General features: G+C 38.3%; 1 protein-coding gene and 1 long non-coding RNA gene across 2 annotated transcripts in view; one reads left to right on the top strand and one right to left on the bottom strand.

Moving 5' to 3' along the window:
- The window catches only part of LOC147832852 (uncharacterized), a 148203-nt gene extending 141432 nt beyond the window's left edge, over positions 1–6771 (top strand). The window contains exon 3 of the long non-coding RNA XR_015515071.1: positions 4139–6771. This is a non-coding gene — a long non-coding RNA (uncharacterized LOC147832852). The remainder of the gene's footprint in view (positions 1–4138) is intronic.
- syt9a (synaptotagmin IXa) overlaps positions 6611–14176 on the bottom strand; it is a 70349-nt gene continuing 62783 nt past the window's right edge. The window contains exon 7 of the mRNA XM_087293237.1: positions 6611–7304. Within this exon, the coding sequence (XP_087149363.1) occupies positions 7236–7304 (69 nt within the window). The 3' untranslated portion in view covers positions 6611–7235. The remainder of the gene's footprint in view (positions 7305–14176) is intronic.

The raw sequence follows: 14176 nt of genomic DNA, 5'->3' as shown, positions 1-14176 counted from the left end.
ATTGTTGCTGAGTTAGTTTGGGTGCAGCATGGTGGCTCAGCATGGTCACCTCAAAGCAAGAAGCTCACTAGTTTGAGTCCCAGCTGGGTCAGGTGACATTTCTGTGTGAAGTTTGCATACTCTCTACGTGTTTGCGTTGTTTCTTCCAATTTTTCCCACAGTCCAAAGACATGCGGTATAGGTGAACTATATAAACTAAATAGTGCACAATGTATCTGAGGAGTGCGGTGGGGGTGTATGCTCGCGACCTATCTGAAAAGCCTTGGGGGCATGTGTGTGGCATGTACTGTACCTACCTGAAGAGCTGGGAGGGATGCGGTAGAGAGGGGTGTGTAACGTATTTAAGGACATGGGGGGAGACACACGATTTCAGGGTGATTATTATTCATTTGCAGGCATCTGGGAGTCTCTATGCATTTGCGGGATACTCCCAGAACTTCCAAGAGGCTTGGGATGTCTGCATTGCTAGCTTGCACATGGAAGGACATTCACTGCATAAAACATAAAGAGTGGAGGTTCATTCTGCTGTGGCAACCCTTGATACTGTAAATTACTGACTAAGCCAAAGTGAGTGCTTTGTTTTGTCTTATAAAAATTATATTTTTAAATACTTTTGAAAAAATTACACTGATCCCTTATTACAGAAGATAAATTATTTAAATGTAACAAGTTGCCTTTTATGGCAAAGTGGCTCAGTAGTTAGCACTGTTGCTTCACAGCAAGAAGGTCGCTGGTTCGAGTTCTGGCTGGGCAAGTTGCATTTCTGTGTGGACTTGAGAGGGGTCTGGCTGCTGACTCGGTGCAGATGCAAGCAGAACTGCATCCAATGCTTTTTAATGCGCTCACCTAACCCCACCCCTAACCCTACCCATCACAGTAAGGTCACTAGCTCCATTGAGTGCATTGTGTTTGACATTGCATCTCTGAGTGATGCAATCTCAGCTTGCATCATAAAGGCTGCATCCAGATACTATTGGTGGACTTCCCTGTGTTTGCATGGCTTTTCTCCAGGTGCTCCAGTTTCTCCACACAGTCCAAAGACTTGCGTTATAGGTGAATTGAATAAACTAAATTGGCCATAGTCTATGAATATATGTGTGTGTGTGTGTGTGTGTGTGTGTGTGTGTGTGTGTGTGTGTGTGTGTGTGAATGATTGTGCGTGTGGGTGTTTCCCAATACTGGGTTGTGGCTTAAAGGGCATTTGCTGCAGAATAGTTATATGCCGGAATAGTTGGTCATTCATTCCGCTGTACAGACTTTGAAATTGAGACTGAATGAATAAAGTTGCCTTTTCCAAATCAGTGGTACTGTGGCTTGATTATACATGGGACTGTTATACTTGCAATGACAAATAATTCTTCTGGACAACCCATGGTGGATGGCTATGGTCTCGCATGCTTCTCTTGTACCAGTATGAAACAGCAGGTCCTGAGAGCAGTTCCTCTTTACCTTTGGGGATGGCAGCCTCTCCCTATTGCCTCAGTGAACAACACTGAGTGAATATGAGTGAAGCTGCTCCAGCATTACCACTAAAGTAGCCACAGACAACGATTCCAGCTAGCCTATCATCACAATCCCTTTCAGGAGAGTTGGCTCTTTGACACTGATATCCTCTTTAATCCCAGGTTCAGCATTAATAAAAAAAGTTCAGATATTGGATAAGAAGGAAATATACAAGCAGAAAATTACATTTTGAAAGTTTAGTCATAAAATTAGCAAACAGCAAAGTGAAAGTATGTTTAAACCACTTCATGATTGTTCATGTGATATTTTCCAGAAATGTAGCTTTTAACAGTAGTTCTACCAGAAAGACCTAATGTCACGTCACTCATCAAATTAGTTCCAACCAATAGCCACGAGACACAAGGAATCCCTATCGCCACGTCACTCATCATAAACAGTTCCAATCAATAGCCAAGAGACACAAGGAGTATATTAGCTGTCCTTTCATTTCATTCATTTGATTTCAGGCACCGATACAGACCCACCATCATCCCCACCACCACTATGTTGGCCCTGTCTAGGGGGTGGGGGGCTCTCCGTCCCTGTCTTCGTCCTCAGCAGACATAGCTGGATCTAAAAGCTTCCAAGCCAAGCTACGGATGTGGCCTCCACCAGAGAAATCCTATGTTTTGTGATACTTTTGTCAAATAATACTCATCAATAAATATAATTCAGTATCATAATTATCTCCCTGGTCCACTCTTGCTCTCTTGACTTCTGTTATCACTCCTCCATCCTTCTGGTTCTCCTCTCTAGAACTCAAAACTGTAGCACATTATTACTTACACCACCAGCATCACTCTATTTCTATGGCTTTTGGCACTGTGCGCTTACCACATACATACCACATAACATGCCGACTCTGTCCATGGAGATCATCTTGGCACCAAGAAGTAATGAAGAACAAAACAAGAGATATAAAAGGGATGAAATGAGAGGAGAAGAGGTAAAAATATATAAACTGCCACTTGGTCCTTAACTAGCTGAGACTTGGTCCCCACACTTGCAATGCCAGACAACAGTACTGGACATCCGCCAGTGGAAAGCTACAGACTCCCCTTACCCCCTTTGTTCCCATTCCCTCCCATCTGCTCACTGTACCAGATGACAGCGAGAGGTCCTGGCATTCGTAAAATGGCATAGAGTGACTCTGTCCCTCCTGACAAGTAGCTTAATCATCAACATAACAAGGGAGTACCAGGCAGCATTCCCGGGAAGCTTGCCCTCTGCCCCAGGCACCACAATCCCCCTTTGCAGTGTAGGCTCTTTGGCAGTGTGTTCCTCCATTCGCCTGCATTTCCATACCAATGTAACAAGGTTCAGACTTTAGTGGAGAATGAAGATAAATATTGACTTTTTTTTTAGGTTTATAAAGTTTTAATCATAAAATAGCAAATATTGTGAAATTTAGCAACTTCATCAATGCTGAACAAACATAAATGAAATACTTCAAAATGTTTCATGCTTGGATCTTGCTCTCTTGACTGTCATGATGCCCCCATTTATTCCTTTGAAACTTCTCCATGGATCTTGAGACCAGAGATGCATACAAGTCTCACTCAAGACAGTAATTGTTCATAGAGCTGTGCAAAAGTATGTCTTCATTAAATGATAATTTGGCCTGTAACTATATTTTTGTTCTTTTATTCTCATAAGGATCTGAATAAAGAATGGTGCATAAATATGCAGACACAACCAGTCTTGCAAACATTAAGAAAAAAATTACTTGTACTCAGTAGTTGGAAAAAAAAAAAAAAAAAAAAAAAAAAAACTACTGTAGGTTATTGGTTTAATGCAACAAAATTAACTTTGAACATAAAATGAAATAGCCAACAGTGTCTTAGTTGTTAGCACTGTCCCCTCACAGCAAGAAGGTCATTGTTTCGAGTCCTAGCTGGGTCAGTTGGCATTTCTGTGTGGACATTGCTTGTTCGTCCCCCCATGTTTGTGTGGGTTTCCTTCGGGTGCTTCGGTTTCCACCACAGTCCAAAGACCACACAAGAGGTGAATTGAATAAACTAAACTGGCCATAGTGTATGTGTGTGGATGAGTGTGTACGGATGTTTCCCAGCATTGCGTTGCAGCTGGAAGGGAATCTGCAGTATGCTGGATAAGATGGCAGTTCATTTTGCTGTAGGGACTGGATAATGAACAAGTTAACAAAATGAAATACTAAATACATGTGCTCACTAAATATTATCTGTCCTTTTTTTGTCATTGTTGTACATAAAGTGCCCTACAGTTAAAAAGCATTCTGTCATAAAATCTGCATTTGATGCTGTGACTATCATTCAGATATACTAATCCCTTTATAACAGCTCTCTGATTAATCAGCATTTAAATCATTGTACTGAAACATATGCATTGAGCAGTATAATCGAATAAGAGGAGAATGATGTGGAATTCAGTTCTCTTTATCAGTGCGAGTTTATAACATGAACAAAAAAATGCAATGTATGTATGTATGTATGAGTGATGTCACTCATAAACACTTCATTTTAAGCAAATACAATGCATCAGTTATATCAGCAGAGGTGACAAAAGCCCCGTATACTCATGATATGAATTGTTGAAACAAATGTTTTGTTTGCGTGGGTTTCCTCCGGGTGATCTGGTTTCCCCCAAAAGTCCAAAGACATGTGGTAAAGGTGAATTGGGTAAGCTAAATTGTCCGTTATGTATGTGTGTAAATTTTGGCGAGTCATGCGAGTGATGGTCTCTTTGTTGCAAGTGCAACCTTTGTATATCCAGTGTTTTGAGCAGCTGTGAAGCAAGTAGAGCGATCACCCCTATCTAGTGTCCAACTGAATGATCTCTCCCGGAAGCTCAGCGAGTCTCTCAAATATTCATAGGGGCTTCGTGATATCTGCAATTTAGTTAAAAAAATGCAGCAATCATAGTAACGAGAATAAATGGGAAAGGTAACAGATCGTGAGAGGCACAGTGATGTTCTAAGCATTACATTTGTTAGGTTTAATGAATAGAGCAGTAATAGCTGCAAATCTTTATTATTTTCTTTAAAGCTGCTTCTGACCATGAATTGACCACACCTAAATTATGTAAGTGACACATTTAAAGGATTTTTTGCAGCATCCTTAATTTATTCTCTTATAAGGGGAGATATCCAATTAAAAATCATGTTTAAAGGGAAAATGTGCTTAATGCATTGTAAAGCTTGAAGGATCAATATTGGTATTGGTATCAGCCGATCAACATAGCAAGGAATCGGTATTCTATATAGGCTTATCCTAGCATCCATAGAAAATACCATTTGGAAAAAAGACCAAAGTGATGCTTGTTATAAACAAATTTCATGAGAAGCATGAACAGTTTTGACTAGGATGATACATTTTTGACAATCATTCTATTATTCAATCAGCTTAAGACCAAACCCTTGGTCTTGAAACCAAGCATAAGACCAAACCATTGGAAAACTTTCAGCATCCCTCAACCCCCCTGAAGATTAAAGATTAATACCAAAATAATTACACAACTGGAATATATACAGCAATCGTCTTCGTCGATCTTATATGAAGCAAGAGCTCATGATGACATATGATGATGTGTGCAGGTGTTGTAATGCTATCCAATTTCTTAGGGCAAAAATTTTGAAACCCTTCCCCTTCAAACTCTGTATAGGGGTAGGGGTATAAAAAAAGAAGTGGGATTGGGCTAAAAAATCATCTCTCACTGTGGGATTTTTAATAATCCTAAATGATTAAAGCAAGTCAGACTGCACAAACATGGCTCCCATGTCACACTGTATGATCTCAGCTGTCATAATGTCAAACTGAACGACAATGAAGATGCACCAAACAAGGAAGAAAACTCCTGAGTTTGATGTCATCAACCCATGACACCACCACCCATCACTATCCTGCAGTCTGAAACAATTTCTCGCAGCAAACATAAACAATATGTAGCGGCAATTTTGCAAACAGCACACCTCAATAATAAAACCAGGAGAAAAAAACAAACTGTTTTGACATTTCCCTGTGGTCATTTGAATTGTCGTATTGGATTGCGTCATCAGATTGTGCTCCTATTGATTCTTGGATTGACGCTCATCAGGAAAGTGTTGGAAATCTTCGGACACTGCTAGAGCTTCATCGGAGGGAAAATCTGATTGCAACGGGCATTAAGCAGCTGTCTGTGAACATGTCAAACCAACTATCAAAGACCACAGATTTTAGCCTAGAATTTTAGGAATCTTTCCCAAGTTTGTTTCAGATGACAAAATCCTGGCTGAAATCTCAGAGTTTGAGAAAAGCTTTAGGGTGTTTTTCCAAGATTGGAGCCCTCTCACCAGACAGCACGCCAATGCATATTCTATTCATTAAAATATATGTGAGTTTGAACTCGGGAAATACATCAAAAGCTCTTCATCAAAAATCTTAAACTTGCACAAGCACATGTTATGATTGTAATTTAGAGATATCAAGAAATATTCACATCTAACCTAAATATAACACTGTATAAAGAGATAAGATGCTGAAGCATAGGTTTTTTGTTCATTCCTGCTCTTTATGTGACAAAAGATTCTCAAAGGCTGTCCTCTATCTAGAGGAAACAGTTGTATCTGATGAAAGCTAGTCCTCGGGATGCTGACAGGAACAAATGGAGTGTGATTGGCAACAAAGCAAACAGATCAATGAATGCCTAAATCAATCTCCGTGAATCAGAGCCATCTGACATGAGTTGCACCATGCCTGCGACTTTAACAGCACTTTCAACACGTCTGTTGCTTAGCTTATAATGAGCTCACTTGTTTAGAGCTATATGAGACCAAAGTATTTCTGTCACACTCAGTATGGGGAAAATTAACTAGTCTCGGGAGTCATTGCAGGGAAAATGGCTGTGGGGTTTACTATAGTGGTTCAATATACAGTATGTCTTCTGTGGTTTGAAATTCGCTGAGAGAATATTGAATTCTGTAACCTGTTTTTTTTTTTAGATTTTTTTCATTTTTTCATTGTGTGTGCCAGGGATTACATGAAAGGACAGATTTGAGATGGCTCAATCGAAAGAAGACGCGGAACACCAGACATCGCCACATCCCTACTGCACAGTGATTACAGTAATTGAAAAACAATGCATTTCAATAAGCTTATTTTTGTAAGAAATAGATGTTTAATAACATGAGAAATAACATTTTACTTGCAAAGTCTGTAAACAATTCACCACCATGACGCTTTATGACAAAATCCACAGAGCATTTCAAACAGGAAACAGAGAACATCTTGTACTTTACCACACCAAAACACACTCATGCGCAGTGGGAGAAAAAGAAAGAAAAAAAGAAAAGGGAAAGGGAAATTAACATTCTATCCTCAAGAGCATTGAGTGACACATTGACACTCCATTTAAAAACACATACCGAGACTGATTTCGAAAACATTTACTTGGAATCGAAACTTTGAGAACAACATAAAAATACTTTTTTTCCACGTTTTTTTTTTCCATGTAATTTTCTTTTCCAATTCACCATGAGTAGCACAAAATAACCATACAGTATGTGACCACTCAACATGCAGCTGAAACAATCAAGTATTCCCATGCAGTGGAAGGGCTTCCAGTTGCACAGGTTGAAGAAAATGGCAAACCATTCCCTTTGTGGTCAGGAACAGCCAACTGGAGCCCTCGGATCTTGGGCCTCTGGATCCCAGTACAGAACATCTTGTGCATTAATTCTCTTCTTATGTTGGTCTGAAGATAAGACCTTGGACCTCAGGCTATGGTGATGGAGGTGCCTTCAGGGAATTACAGGAACCTCCTTGGCTTCCTCCTCCAGTACTGTGATACTGCAGAGAGCACAGAGCAAAAGTGTGATGTTAGTTCACTCAAAACTGCATCATTCATGCTTGCATTGCTTTCATTTTATGGTTGAGAGATCATTAACTTAAACAAAAATAAAAAAATAAATGAAATCAGAAACCCAAACAAATACAAATGCTAAGTGACACTATCGCAATGCATTATTTATTATTAACTTAGATTTATGTAATTATGCACATTGAAACATAATTAGTATGATAATTAAAGTGATTGTTTACTCATAAAATTAAATGTTTGCTATTAATTTACCCACCCTAAGGATATGATTGTTTTCTTCGGGAGAAGAATAAACCTGAAACTGTGGTTATTCATAAAAATAAGTCAACAGCTGGCATTCTAAAATAGGTGCAATCTGAAAAGGAGCACAAGATGTTTTAGATGAGAGTGTCGTTACAATTAAATTGGCATTCAACAGGCAACAACTAGAGGAAAATTGGTAAAAAATTACAAAGGGGCTCAAATGGTTAATTAAATTTCTTTTATTAAAGGGACAGTTCACCCAAAGCTTTAATTTATGTCATCATTTACTCAACATTCGCTTGTCACATGTTTGTGACAAGTGAATATGTATTTTCTTTTCTTTTTTTTTTTTAACAAACATTATGAATAATGCTGGAAGTCTGTAAAACCTTCCACAGTATTTGTTTTCCCTACTATGGAAGTCAGTGATTACAAATTTGTAACATTGCTCAAAATATCTTATTTTGTGTTTAACAAGAAAAAAGAAAACACTTAAAGGTCTGAAGCAACTCAAGGCAAATAAATTCATTATTCAATAATTATTTTCCTCCATTCAATAATTTGCTTAATTAACCACCAACTTGATGCTCTCCAGCATATGTTTTACACAGCAGATTCCCTTCCACAACCCAGTACTGTGAAACCCCCATACACACTCATCTACACACACATACACTATGACCAATTTAGTTTATTAAATTCACCTCTACCGCATGTCTTTGGACTGTGGGGGAAACCAGAGCACCTGGAGGAAACCCACAGGAAAAACATGCAAACTCCTCACAGAAATGCCAACAGGAACAGCAGGGGCTCGAACCAGCGACCTTCTTGCTGTGAGGCGAGAACGCTACCCATTGCACCACCGGGCCACCCTTGTGTGTGTCAAAAAAGGGGGCTTACCACCCCTCCATTCCTACCGCTCTTCATTTCCCCCATCTTTCACTTTCGTCCATGAAACCTCCTCTGCTCTTCACTTTCACTTTCGTTCACGATCTCCCCCTGCTCTTCACTTTCGTTCATGATCTCCCCCCGTTCTTCACTTTTATCCACACCACCAACGCCCTCACCTTTTTCTTATATTTCATTTTTGAGACCCCCTCACCCTCTCTCCACTTTTGTTTGTGACACCCACAAAATGTTTTCATTGTGCCCAAACCAGCCAATGGCACCCCTGACTCTACCAGAGGTCTGCATTCAGCAGGACCCGACTACATTTTTTGTGGGGCGAGAATACATTTCCAAATAAAGCATGGTAGCGGCTGGTAACTCTGGTGTAATGTGGTGGGCATTCTAACAATATAGCATTCCCATTTCCCAACGTTATTTTATAACAGCATGTCTGTGATTTCCCCATTCTTATTACGCACCGGTACAGCCAGTGCTCACAACTGTTACACATGCTGAACGCATGACCAGTGCTTTCTGCACGTGTTTTATTTCGTCTTTGCATGCACTGTCTATCAGCTTACATTAGAAAACGCTCAGTTTAGTGTTAGGAAACCCACATCAGGCAAGTCTTTTCCATGCATCATAGATAAAAATGGAAAACATTACTCTTTGCTTGATGGGATAATTAGAGTTGGGAAACGTTTAGGGTTATTTCGATACCGGTGCTAAATAGATACTTTTAAAACGATACCGGAGCCAAAACGGTGCCTGAACCGATACTTTTGAGCCACAAAATTATGGTGCATGCATGACTCTAGAAAAATCTTTTATTTGACAAAATCTTTAAAAAAAAATTGTTATAATAGAACAACATAATTTAAGTTTAAAGTAAACATCAATTCATATTTTATACATTTGAATACCATTATTATATTTTTTTTGATCATTTGTTGGTTAGCATGAATTTAAGATTTGCATTATGAAATTACATTAGTTTACTACTAACTTGTGGAAAGGCTGTTATCAAAATACTGAACTCCTTTTTTCTAGGGTTAGGGCTTGTGACTATGTTTACATGGTTATCAGTAATCAAATGATTTCCCTTAATCTGAATAAGACAGTTATATGATCAAGGTCTTTACATGAGTTGCTTTTTGAATGTTCTTTTCATGATCCCATCTTACATGTTTTAGTCAGTGGTGGTTCTAGACCAGAGGAACTCTCTCTTTATATAACGTCCCTTTATCCTGTATTAATATTATGGTTTTAATATTTCTGCATACAATGTTTAACTCTACCGAAGCTAAACTAGCTCATAAGCCATTCATGTTTGGAATTGTCTTGAAGCTAACTTGCTGTACTAATTGATTGTTGACATTTTATGTTAATACAAGTGCAACATATTAACATTTTAAGAGTCTTGAACCTTTCTGCCTTAGCCTATGCAAATTCCTCTTCTTCGAACAAAGAGCCATAAACCACGTTTCAGAGTAGTTAGTTTCTGACTGGTCAACTTTCCATGGAGGGTGGATACAAACCCTCCCTATAAAGCTTGTGTTCAAAGCAACACCCACTCTCTTAAAACCGCTTCAACCTCTTCTTTCAGAAGTAAACTCCCTTCTCTTCTCCCTCTGCAACTCATCTTGCTCTTCAACTCATCTCCTGAAAAGTTACTCTCTCTTCAAGTTTTCAAGTCAAAAAAAGCTGAGCAAAGCAAGACAAAAAGAGAAACCCTAGGGAAGACGAGACCTAAGCAGAGAAACCTACAAGAAAGCAGGCGGAGACACAGACCGAAAGGGTTAATAGCACAGCTCAGACATTCATATCTCCGATAGATCTTTTCTTTATTTTCCATCGAGAGTCTAGTTAAGTTAGTGCGTCGCAAACCAGTAGTCAGCACGACTGGCCCTTTTGCTGCTTTAACTTGAAACAACGACTCCACCCCACTTCAAACCTCGCGAGGACCAAGAACAGCCAACCAGACATGTGCTCGACAAAGGGAGCTTCTTCACATCATGGACAAATGCAAGTACACTTACATCTGAACTGGTGTAAACTAAATGCAACCCTAAAGAGACTCTCAAAGGGTTAAATTGATTATGTTTGGTTCGCTTGGTTTGCTCTTACAAAATCTGAGGTTTTCCAATCATTACATTCTCTTAACCCCTTACTTTACTTTCTTTACTCTTATCCACACTTGTATGAATGTGTGTTTGTGTTAGGTGTTAGTTTCTGTTAGATTAGTCAATAAAGTTTAATTTTATATAAAGAAAGGTGCCTGTGTATATTTATGAATCTAATGTCTTAAACTTCGATCTTGTTAACCTGCTCAAACATAAATGGGTTTTTTATTTTGATAGAAATAGCCATAAATAAAATTGATGTCCACTCGAACGATCGCTGGATGATTTGTTTGTTCGGATCTAAAGGGTCGATTCGTTTGAAGGCCCGTTCAAATGAATCTTCCTCCCGTTAAGCTGATCCGTTACCTATAATGGTGCAGAAGATACGCGAGCACTGTAATCAAGATCATAACTCGCTACATTATAACGGTGAAAAATGCACGGGAAGAATAACCTTGAGCTAATTTGTTACAGATTATTGGTGTACATATGCGTGCACTTTAATCTACATTATATTTTGTTACATGTTTTTTGGGGTAGTTATGCTGGCAATTTAATCTACATTATAATTTTTTATACTACGCTAAAGCGCGCGGCACCGTCACTGACAGAGAGAGCAAGTGCACACAAAAGCAGAGGGAGCTAGTGCCCAAGGGAGTGAGTGTCCAAGAGAGCGAGTGCACGTAACACCTAGAGCATGCATAGAGAGGCCTCAGTCATATCTCCAAAGTCTGCCACTGATGGCTGATCTCGCTTCTCCGTGGCGACACAAAAATACGTGTCCAAGCTTAGGGGGTCCAAGCTTGTTGACACGGGGACTGGTGGAAGAGTGCTCTTTTAATGGAATTTGATACCGCACGTTAAATGGAAAGAAAAAGCTCCGCATTTTGCGATGCACGTGTCTGTGGTCCTTTTAAGGTTATTAAAAATCACTGTTTACATTGTAGTCCAGACTCTAAATCAGAGTATTGTCTAAATTATATTAAAATTGTAGCATTGGTGTTTATGTATAAACTCATTGAAAGAGCCAGATGACGTCAGAGACAGTGCATTCCTCTGCCTTTAAACCCTAAAATGTGTCATTAAGTTTGACGTGTTTCCCTCTTACACTAAACTTTTGTAAAGCTTCTGCTTCATGTTGCTGTTTCAGAATCATTGCTTGTAAAATACACGTTAAAATGCTTAGTTTAAGCAAACTTGATCAACGCGATCATGCATGTTGATCTGAAGAGAGTAGCTCTTGCTCACCAAGTGTGCTGTACTGCATGCATTGGGTGCGATTGTTCCCTAAGCAACAAGAAGAAACACCTGACATCACCTGTCCATATTCCTCAAAGTTGTTTAGAAATAAATGTTTAGAGATGGTGTGACAACGCGTACCTATGGTTGTCTTTGATGCACCCCTTGATGCTTCTTACGTCCTTGTCGCAACACCAGTGGCACCGAAATTAGGCACTGAAATTTATATGCTGATTTGATCCAGTACATACCGATGCTATAATGGCACTGGGTTTCGAAACCCAACCCTAGTAAAAATACCTTAAAGTTTTACCCTTTAGCAGTCACAAGAAGGGAATCTCAGGTTAACCCTCTGGGGTCGAAGGCCGCGTATATGCGTTTTGACCTGTGGTGGCGTCAAACTGCTGAAATGAACTTAAATTACACTTTCAGTTTTGATCGTAAAGATAAGATCAATACATCGATCGAATCTGTTATGTGTCTACTTTTTCACAACAACAACAAACGTGTGTGCTTTTGCAAAATAAGAAAAACAAACAGTGTAGGCATTCTTTTCTCTCTCCGTGAACTGCTTTTAGAAACGCGTCAGTAAAATGCGCTAAAACTCCGCGAATACAAAACGCACACAGATGAGACATGTATTTCTAGAAAGCTTAAAGTGTCTACTTTTAAACACAGCTATGCATGTTGAAAACAAACATTGCTTGATAAAGTAATCGGTATGAAACCAACGCTATGTCTAGTTTCTCAGTCTGATCTCATTAGATTTAATGCGACCACGCCCACGGGGCATTGTTATTACAAGCGTCTGAGGCGCGAGCAGACTGTGGTCAGAAAAACACATCACTAAAATGAACGGAAACTCAGCAAATAGTCAACAAAGATGATGATTTATGATATCTATATAAAGCTTGATATGTCTACTTTTGCATTAACCAATTCAAGTCGAAAACAAATTATCTATTTTTATGTAATCGGTATAAAAGTAAGGACTGTACGGATTCTCCTATATCGCCTCATTACAGCAGCGTGGTCTCTCAGTCCTCTCAGTAAGCGCGCTTCATATGTAAATCCAGATGTGAAAACAACGGAGGTAATTTGCTCAGTAATGAGAGTAATGTTGGTCTGTCATTCCGACAAACTATTAGATGAAGATGTAGCCTTCAACTTCACAAAATGTTTAAAAACACTACAAAAGTGGACCAAGTAATCTTGCGTCTGTGAGTCTCCGCTGATGTCAAGAAGAAGGCCAAGGTTAGATTTCTAAGTGTCCTTTGTAAGTTTATTCTTTAAATAATTACTGTGAATACCGAGTGAGAGGATGATCACTTGCGCCAAAAGCTGCTGTGATGCACGCGACTGTTTAAAAGATTTCATTATCGCACATGGTGTGTTTTTCACCTGCTTTCTTCTGCTCACAGTTATTTTTGTTAATATGAATTAATTATCATTCTTTAAAATAACATTGCTCTGATATGAGATTACCAAAACTAACTCAGAATCTTATTATAATTCAAACTTTGTATATACTATTCCATATATTATAATGTATTGTTTTTTTAACCAATTTAAGATGTTTGACAATGTTAAAATAATATGTTGCATTTCGGCATGTTTTTGACTTATTTATAAACCATTTATAGACATAAAGTTAAATAAAAAATATATTATATTCATATCAGAAGTGAACTGTAAGTAAAAGCATTTACTGACATCTCATTTAACCCCTTAATTGGCAACTTGATTTTCAAGTTCACATTTAAACTACTAGATTAAAGATTATTATTATTTTTTTTTTTTAGCTTTAGACAACATTTATTTGCTCATTCATTCATTCATTCATTCATTCATTCATTCTTTTCCTATTAGAGATATGTTCGATAAATACATTTTGAAAACATTTACTTGTATTATTAAATAATTAAATTTGTTATTCTTATTATTATTTTTATTATTATTTATTCTTACTATCATTGCATGCTACAATGTTTAAAATCTGAAGTGGGAATAATAAATTTGTGAGGGTAGAGTTAAAAATACATTGGCCTTTAAAAGGCAGAAAATAAACAAAAACAAGATCTCACAATACTCCTCACCTCAGCCTTCAAAACCATCTGCTGTGAGAGAAAACTATTTGCTCTTGCTCCCTGCAGTGCTACAAATGACTTGGATATATGAGGTATATATATATATATATATATATATATATATATATATATATATATATATATATGTAGTTTGTTTCGAATAAAGTCTCTAGACTGAGTTTTCAAAGACTTTCCGAAAAATGCTGCCCTTCTATAAGGTCATTTATGTTTCTTGTGCTTGATCTTTTATGTGACTAAATC

Source organism: Danio rerio, chromosome 18 (genome assembly GCF_052040795.2).
Source record: "Danio rerio strain M-AB ecotype USA chromosome 18, GRCz13ab, whole genome shotgun sequence".
Lineage (NCBI taxonomy): Eukaryota > Metazoa > Chordata > Actinopteri > Cypriniformes > Danionidae > Danio > Danio rerio.
The sequence above is the reverse complement of the archived record's forward strand: the minus strand, read 5'-3'. Positions and strand labels throughout refer to the sequence as shown.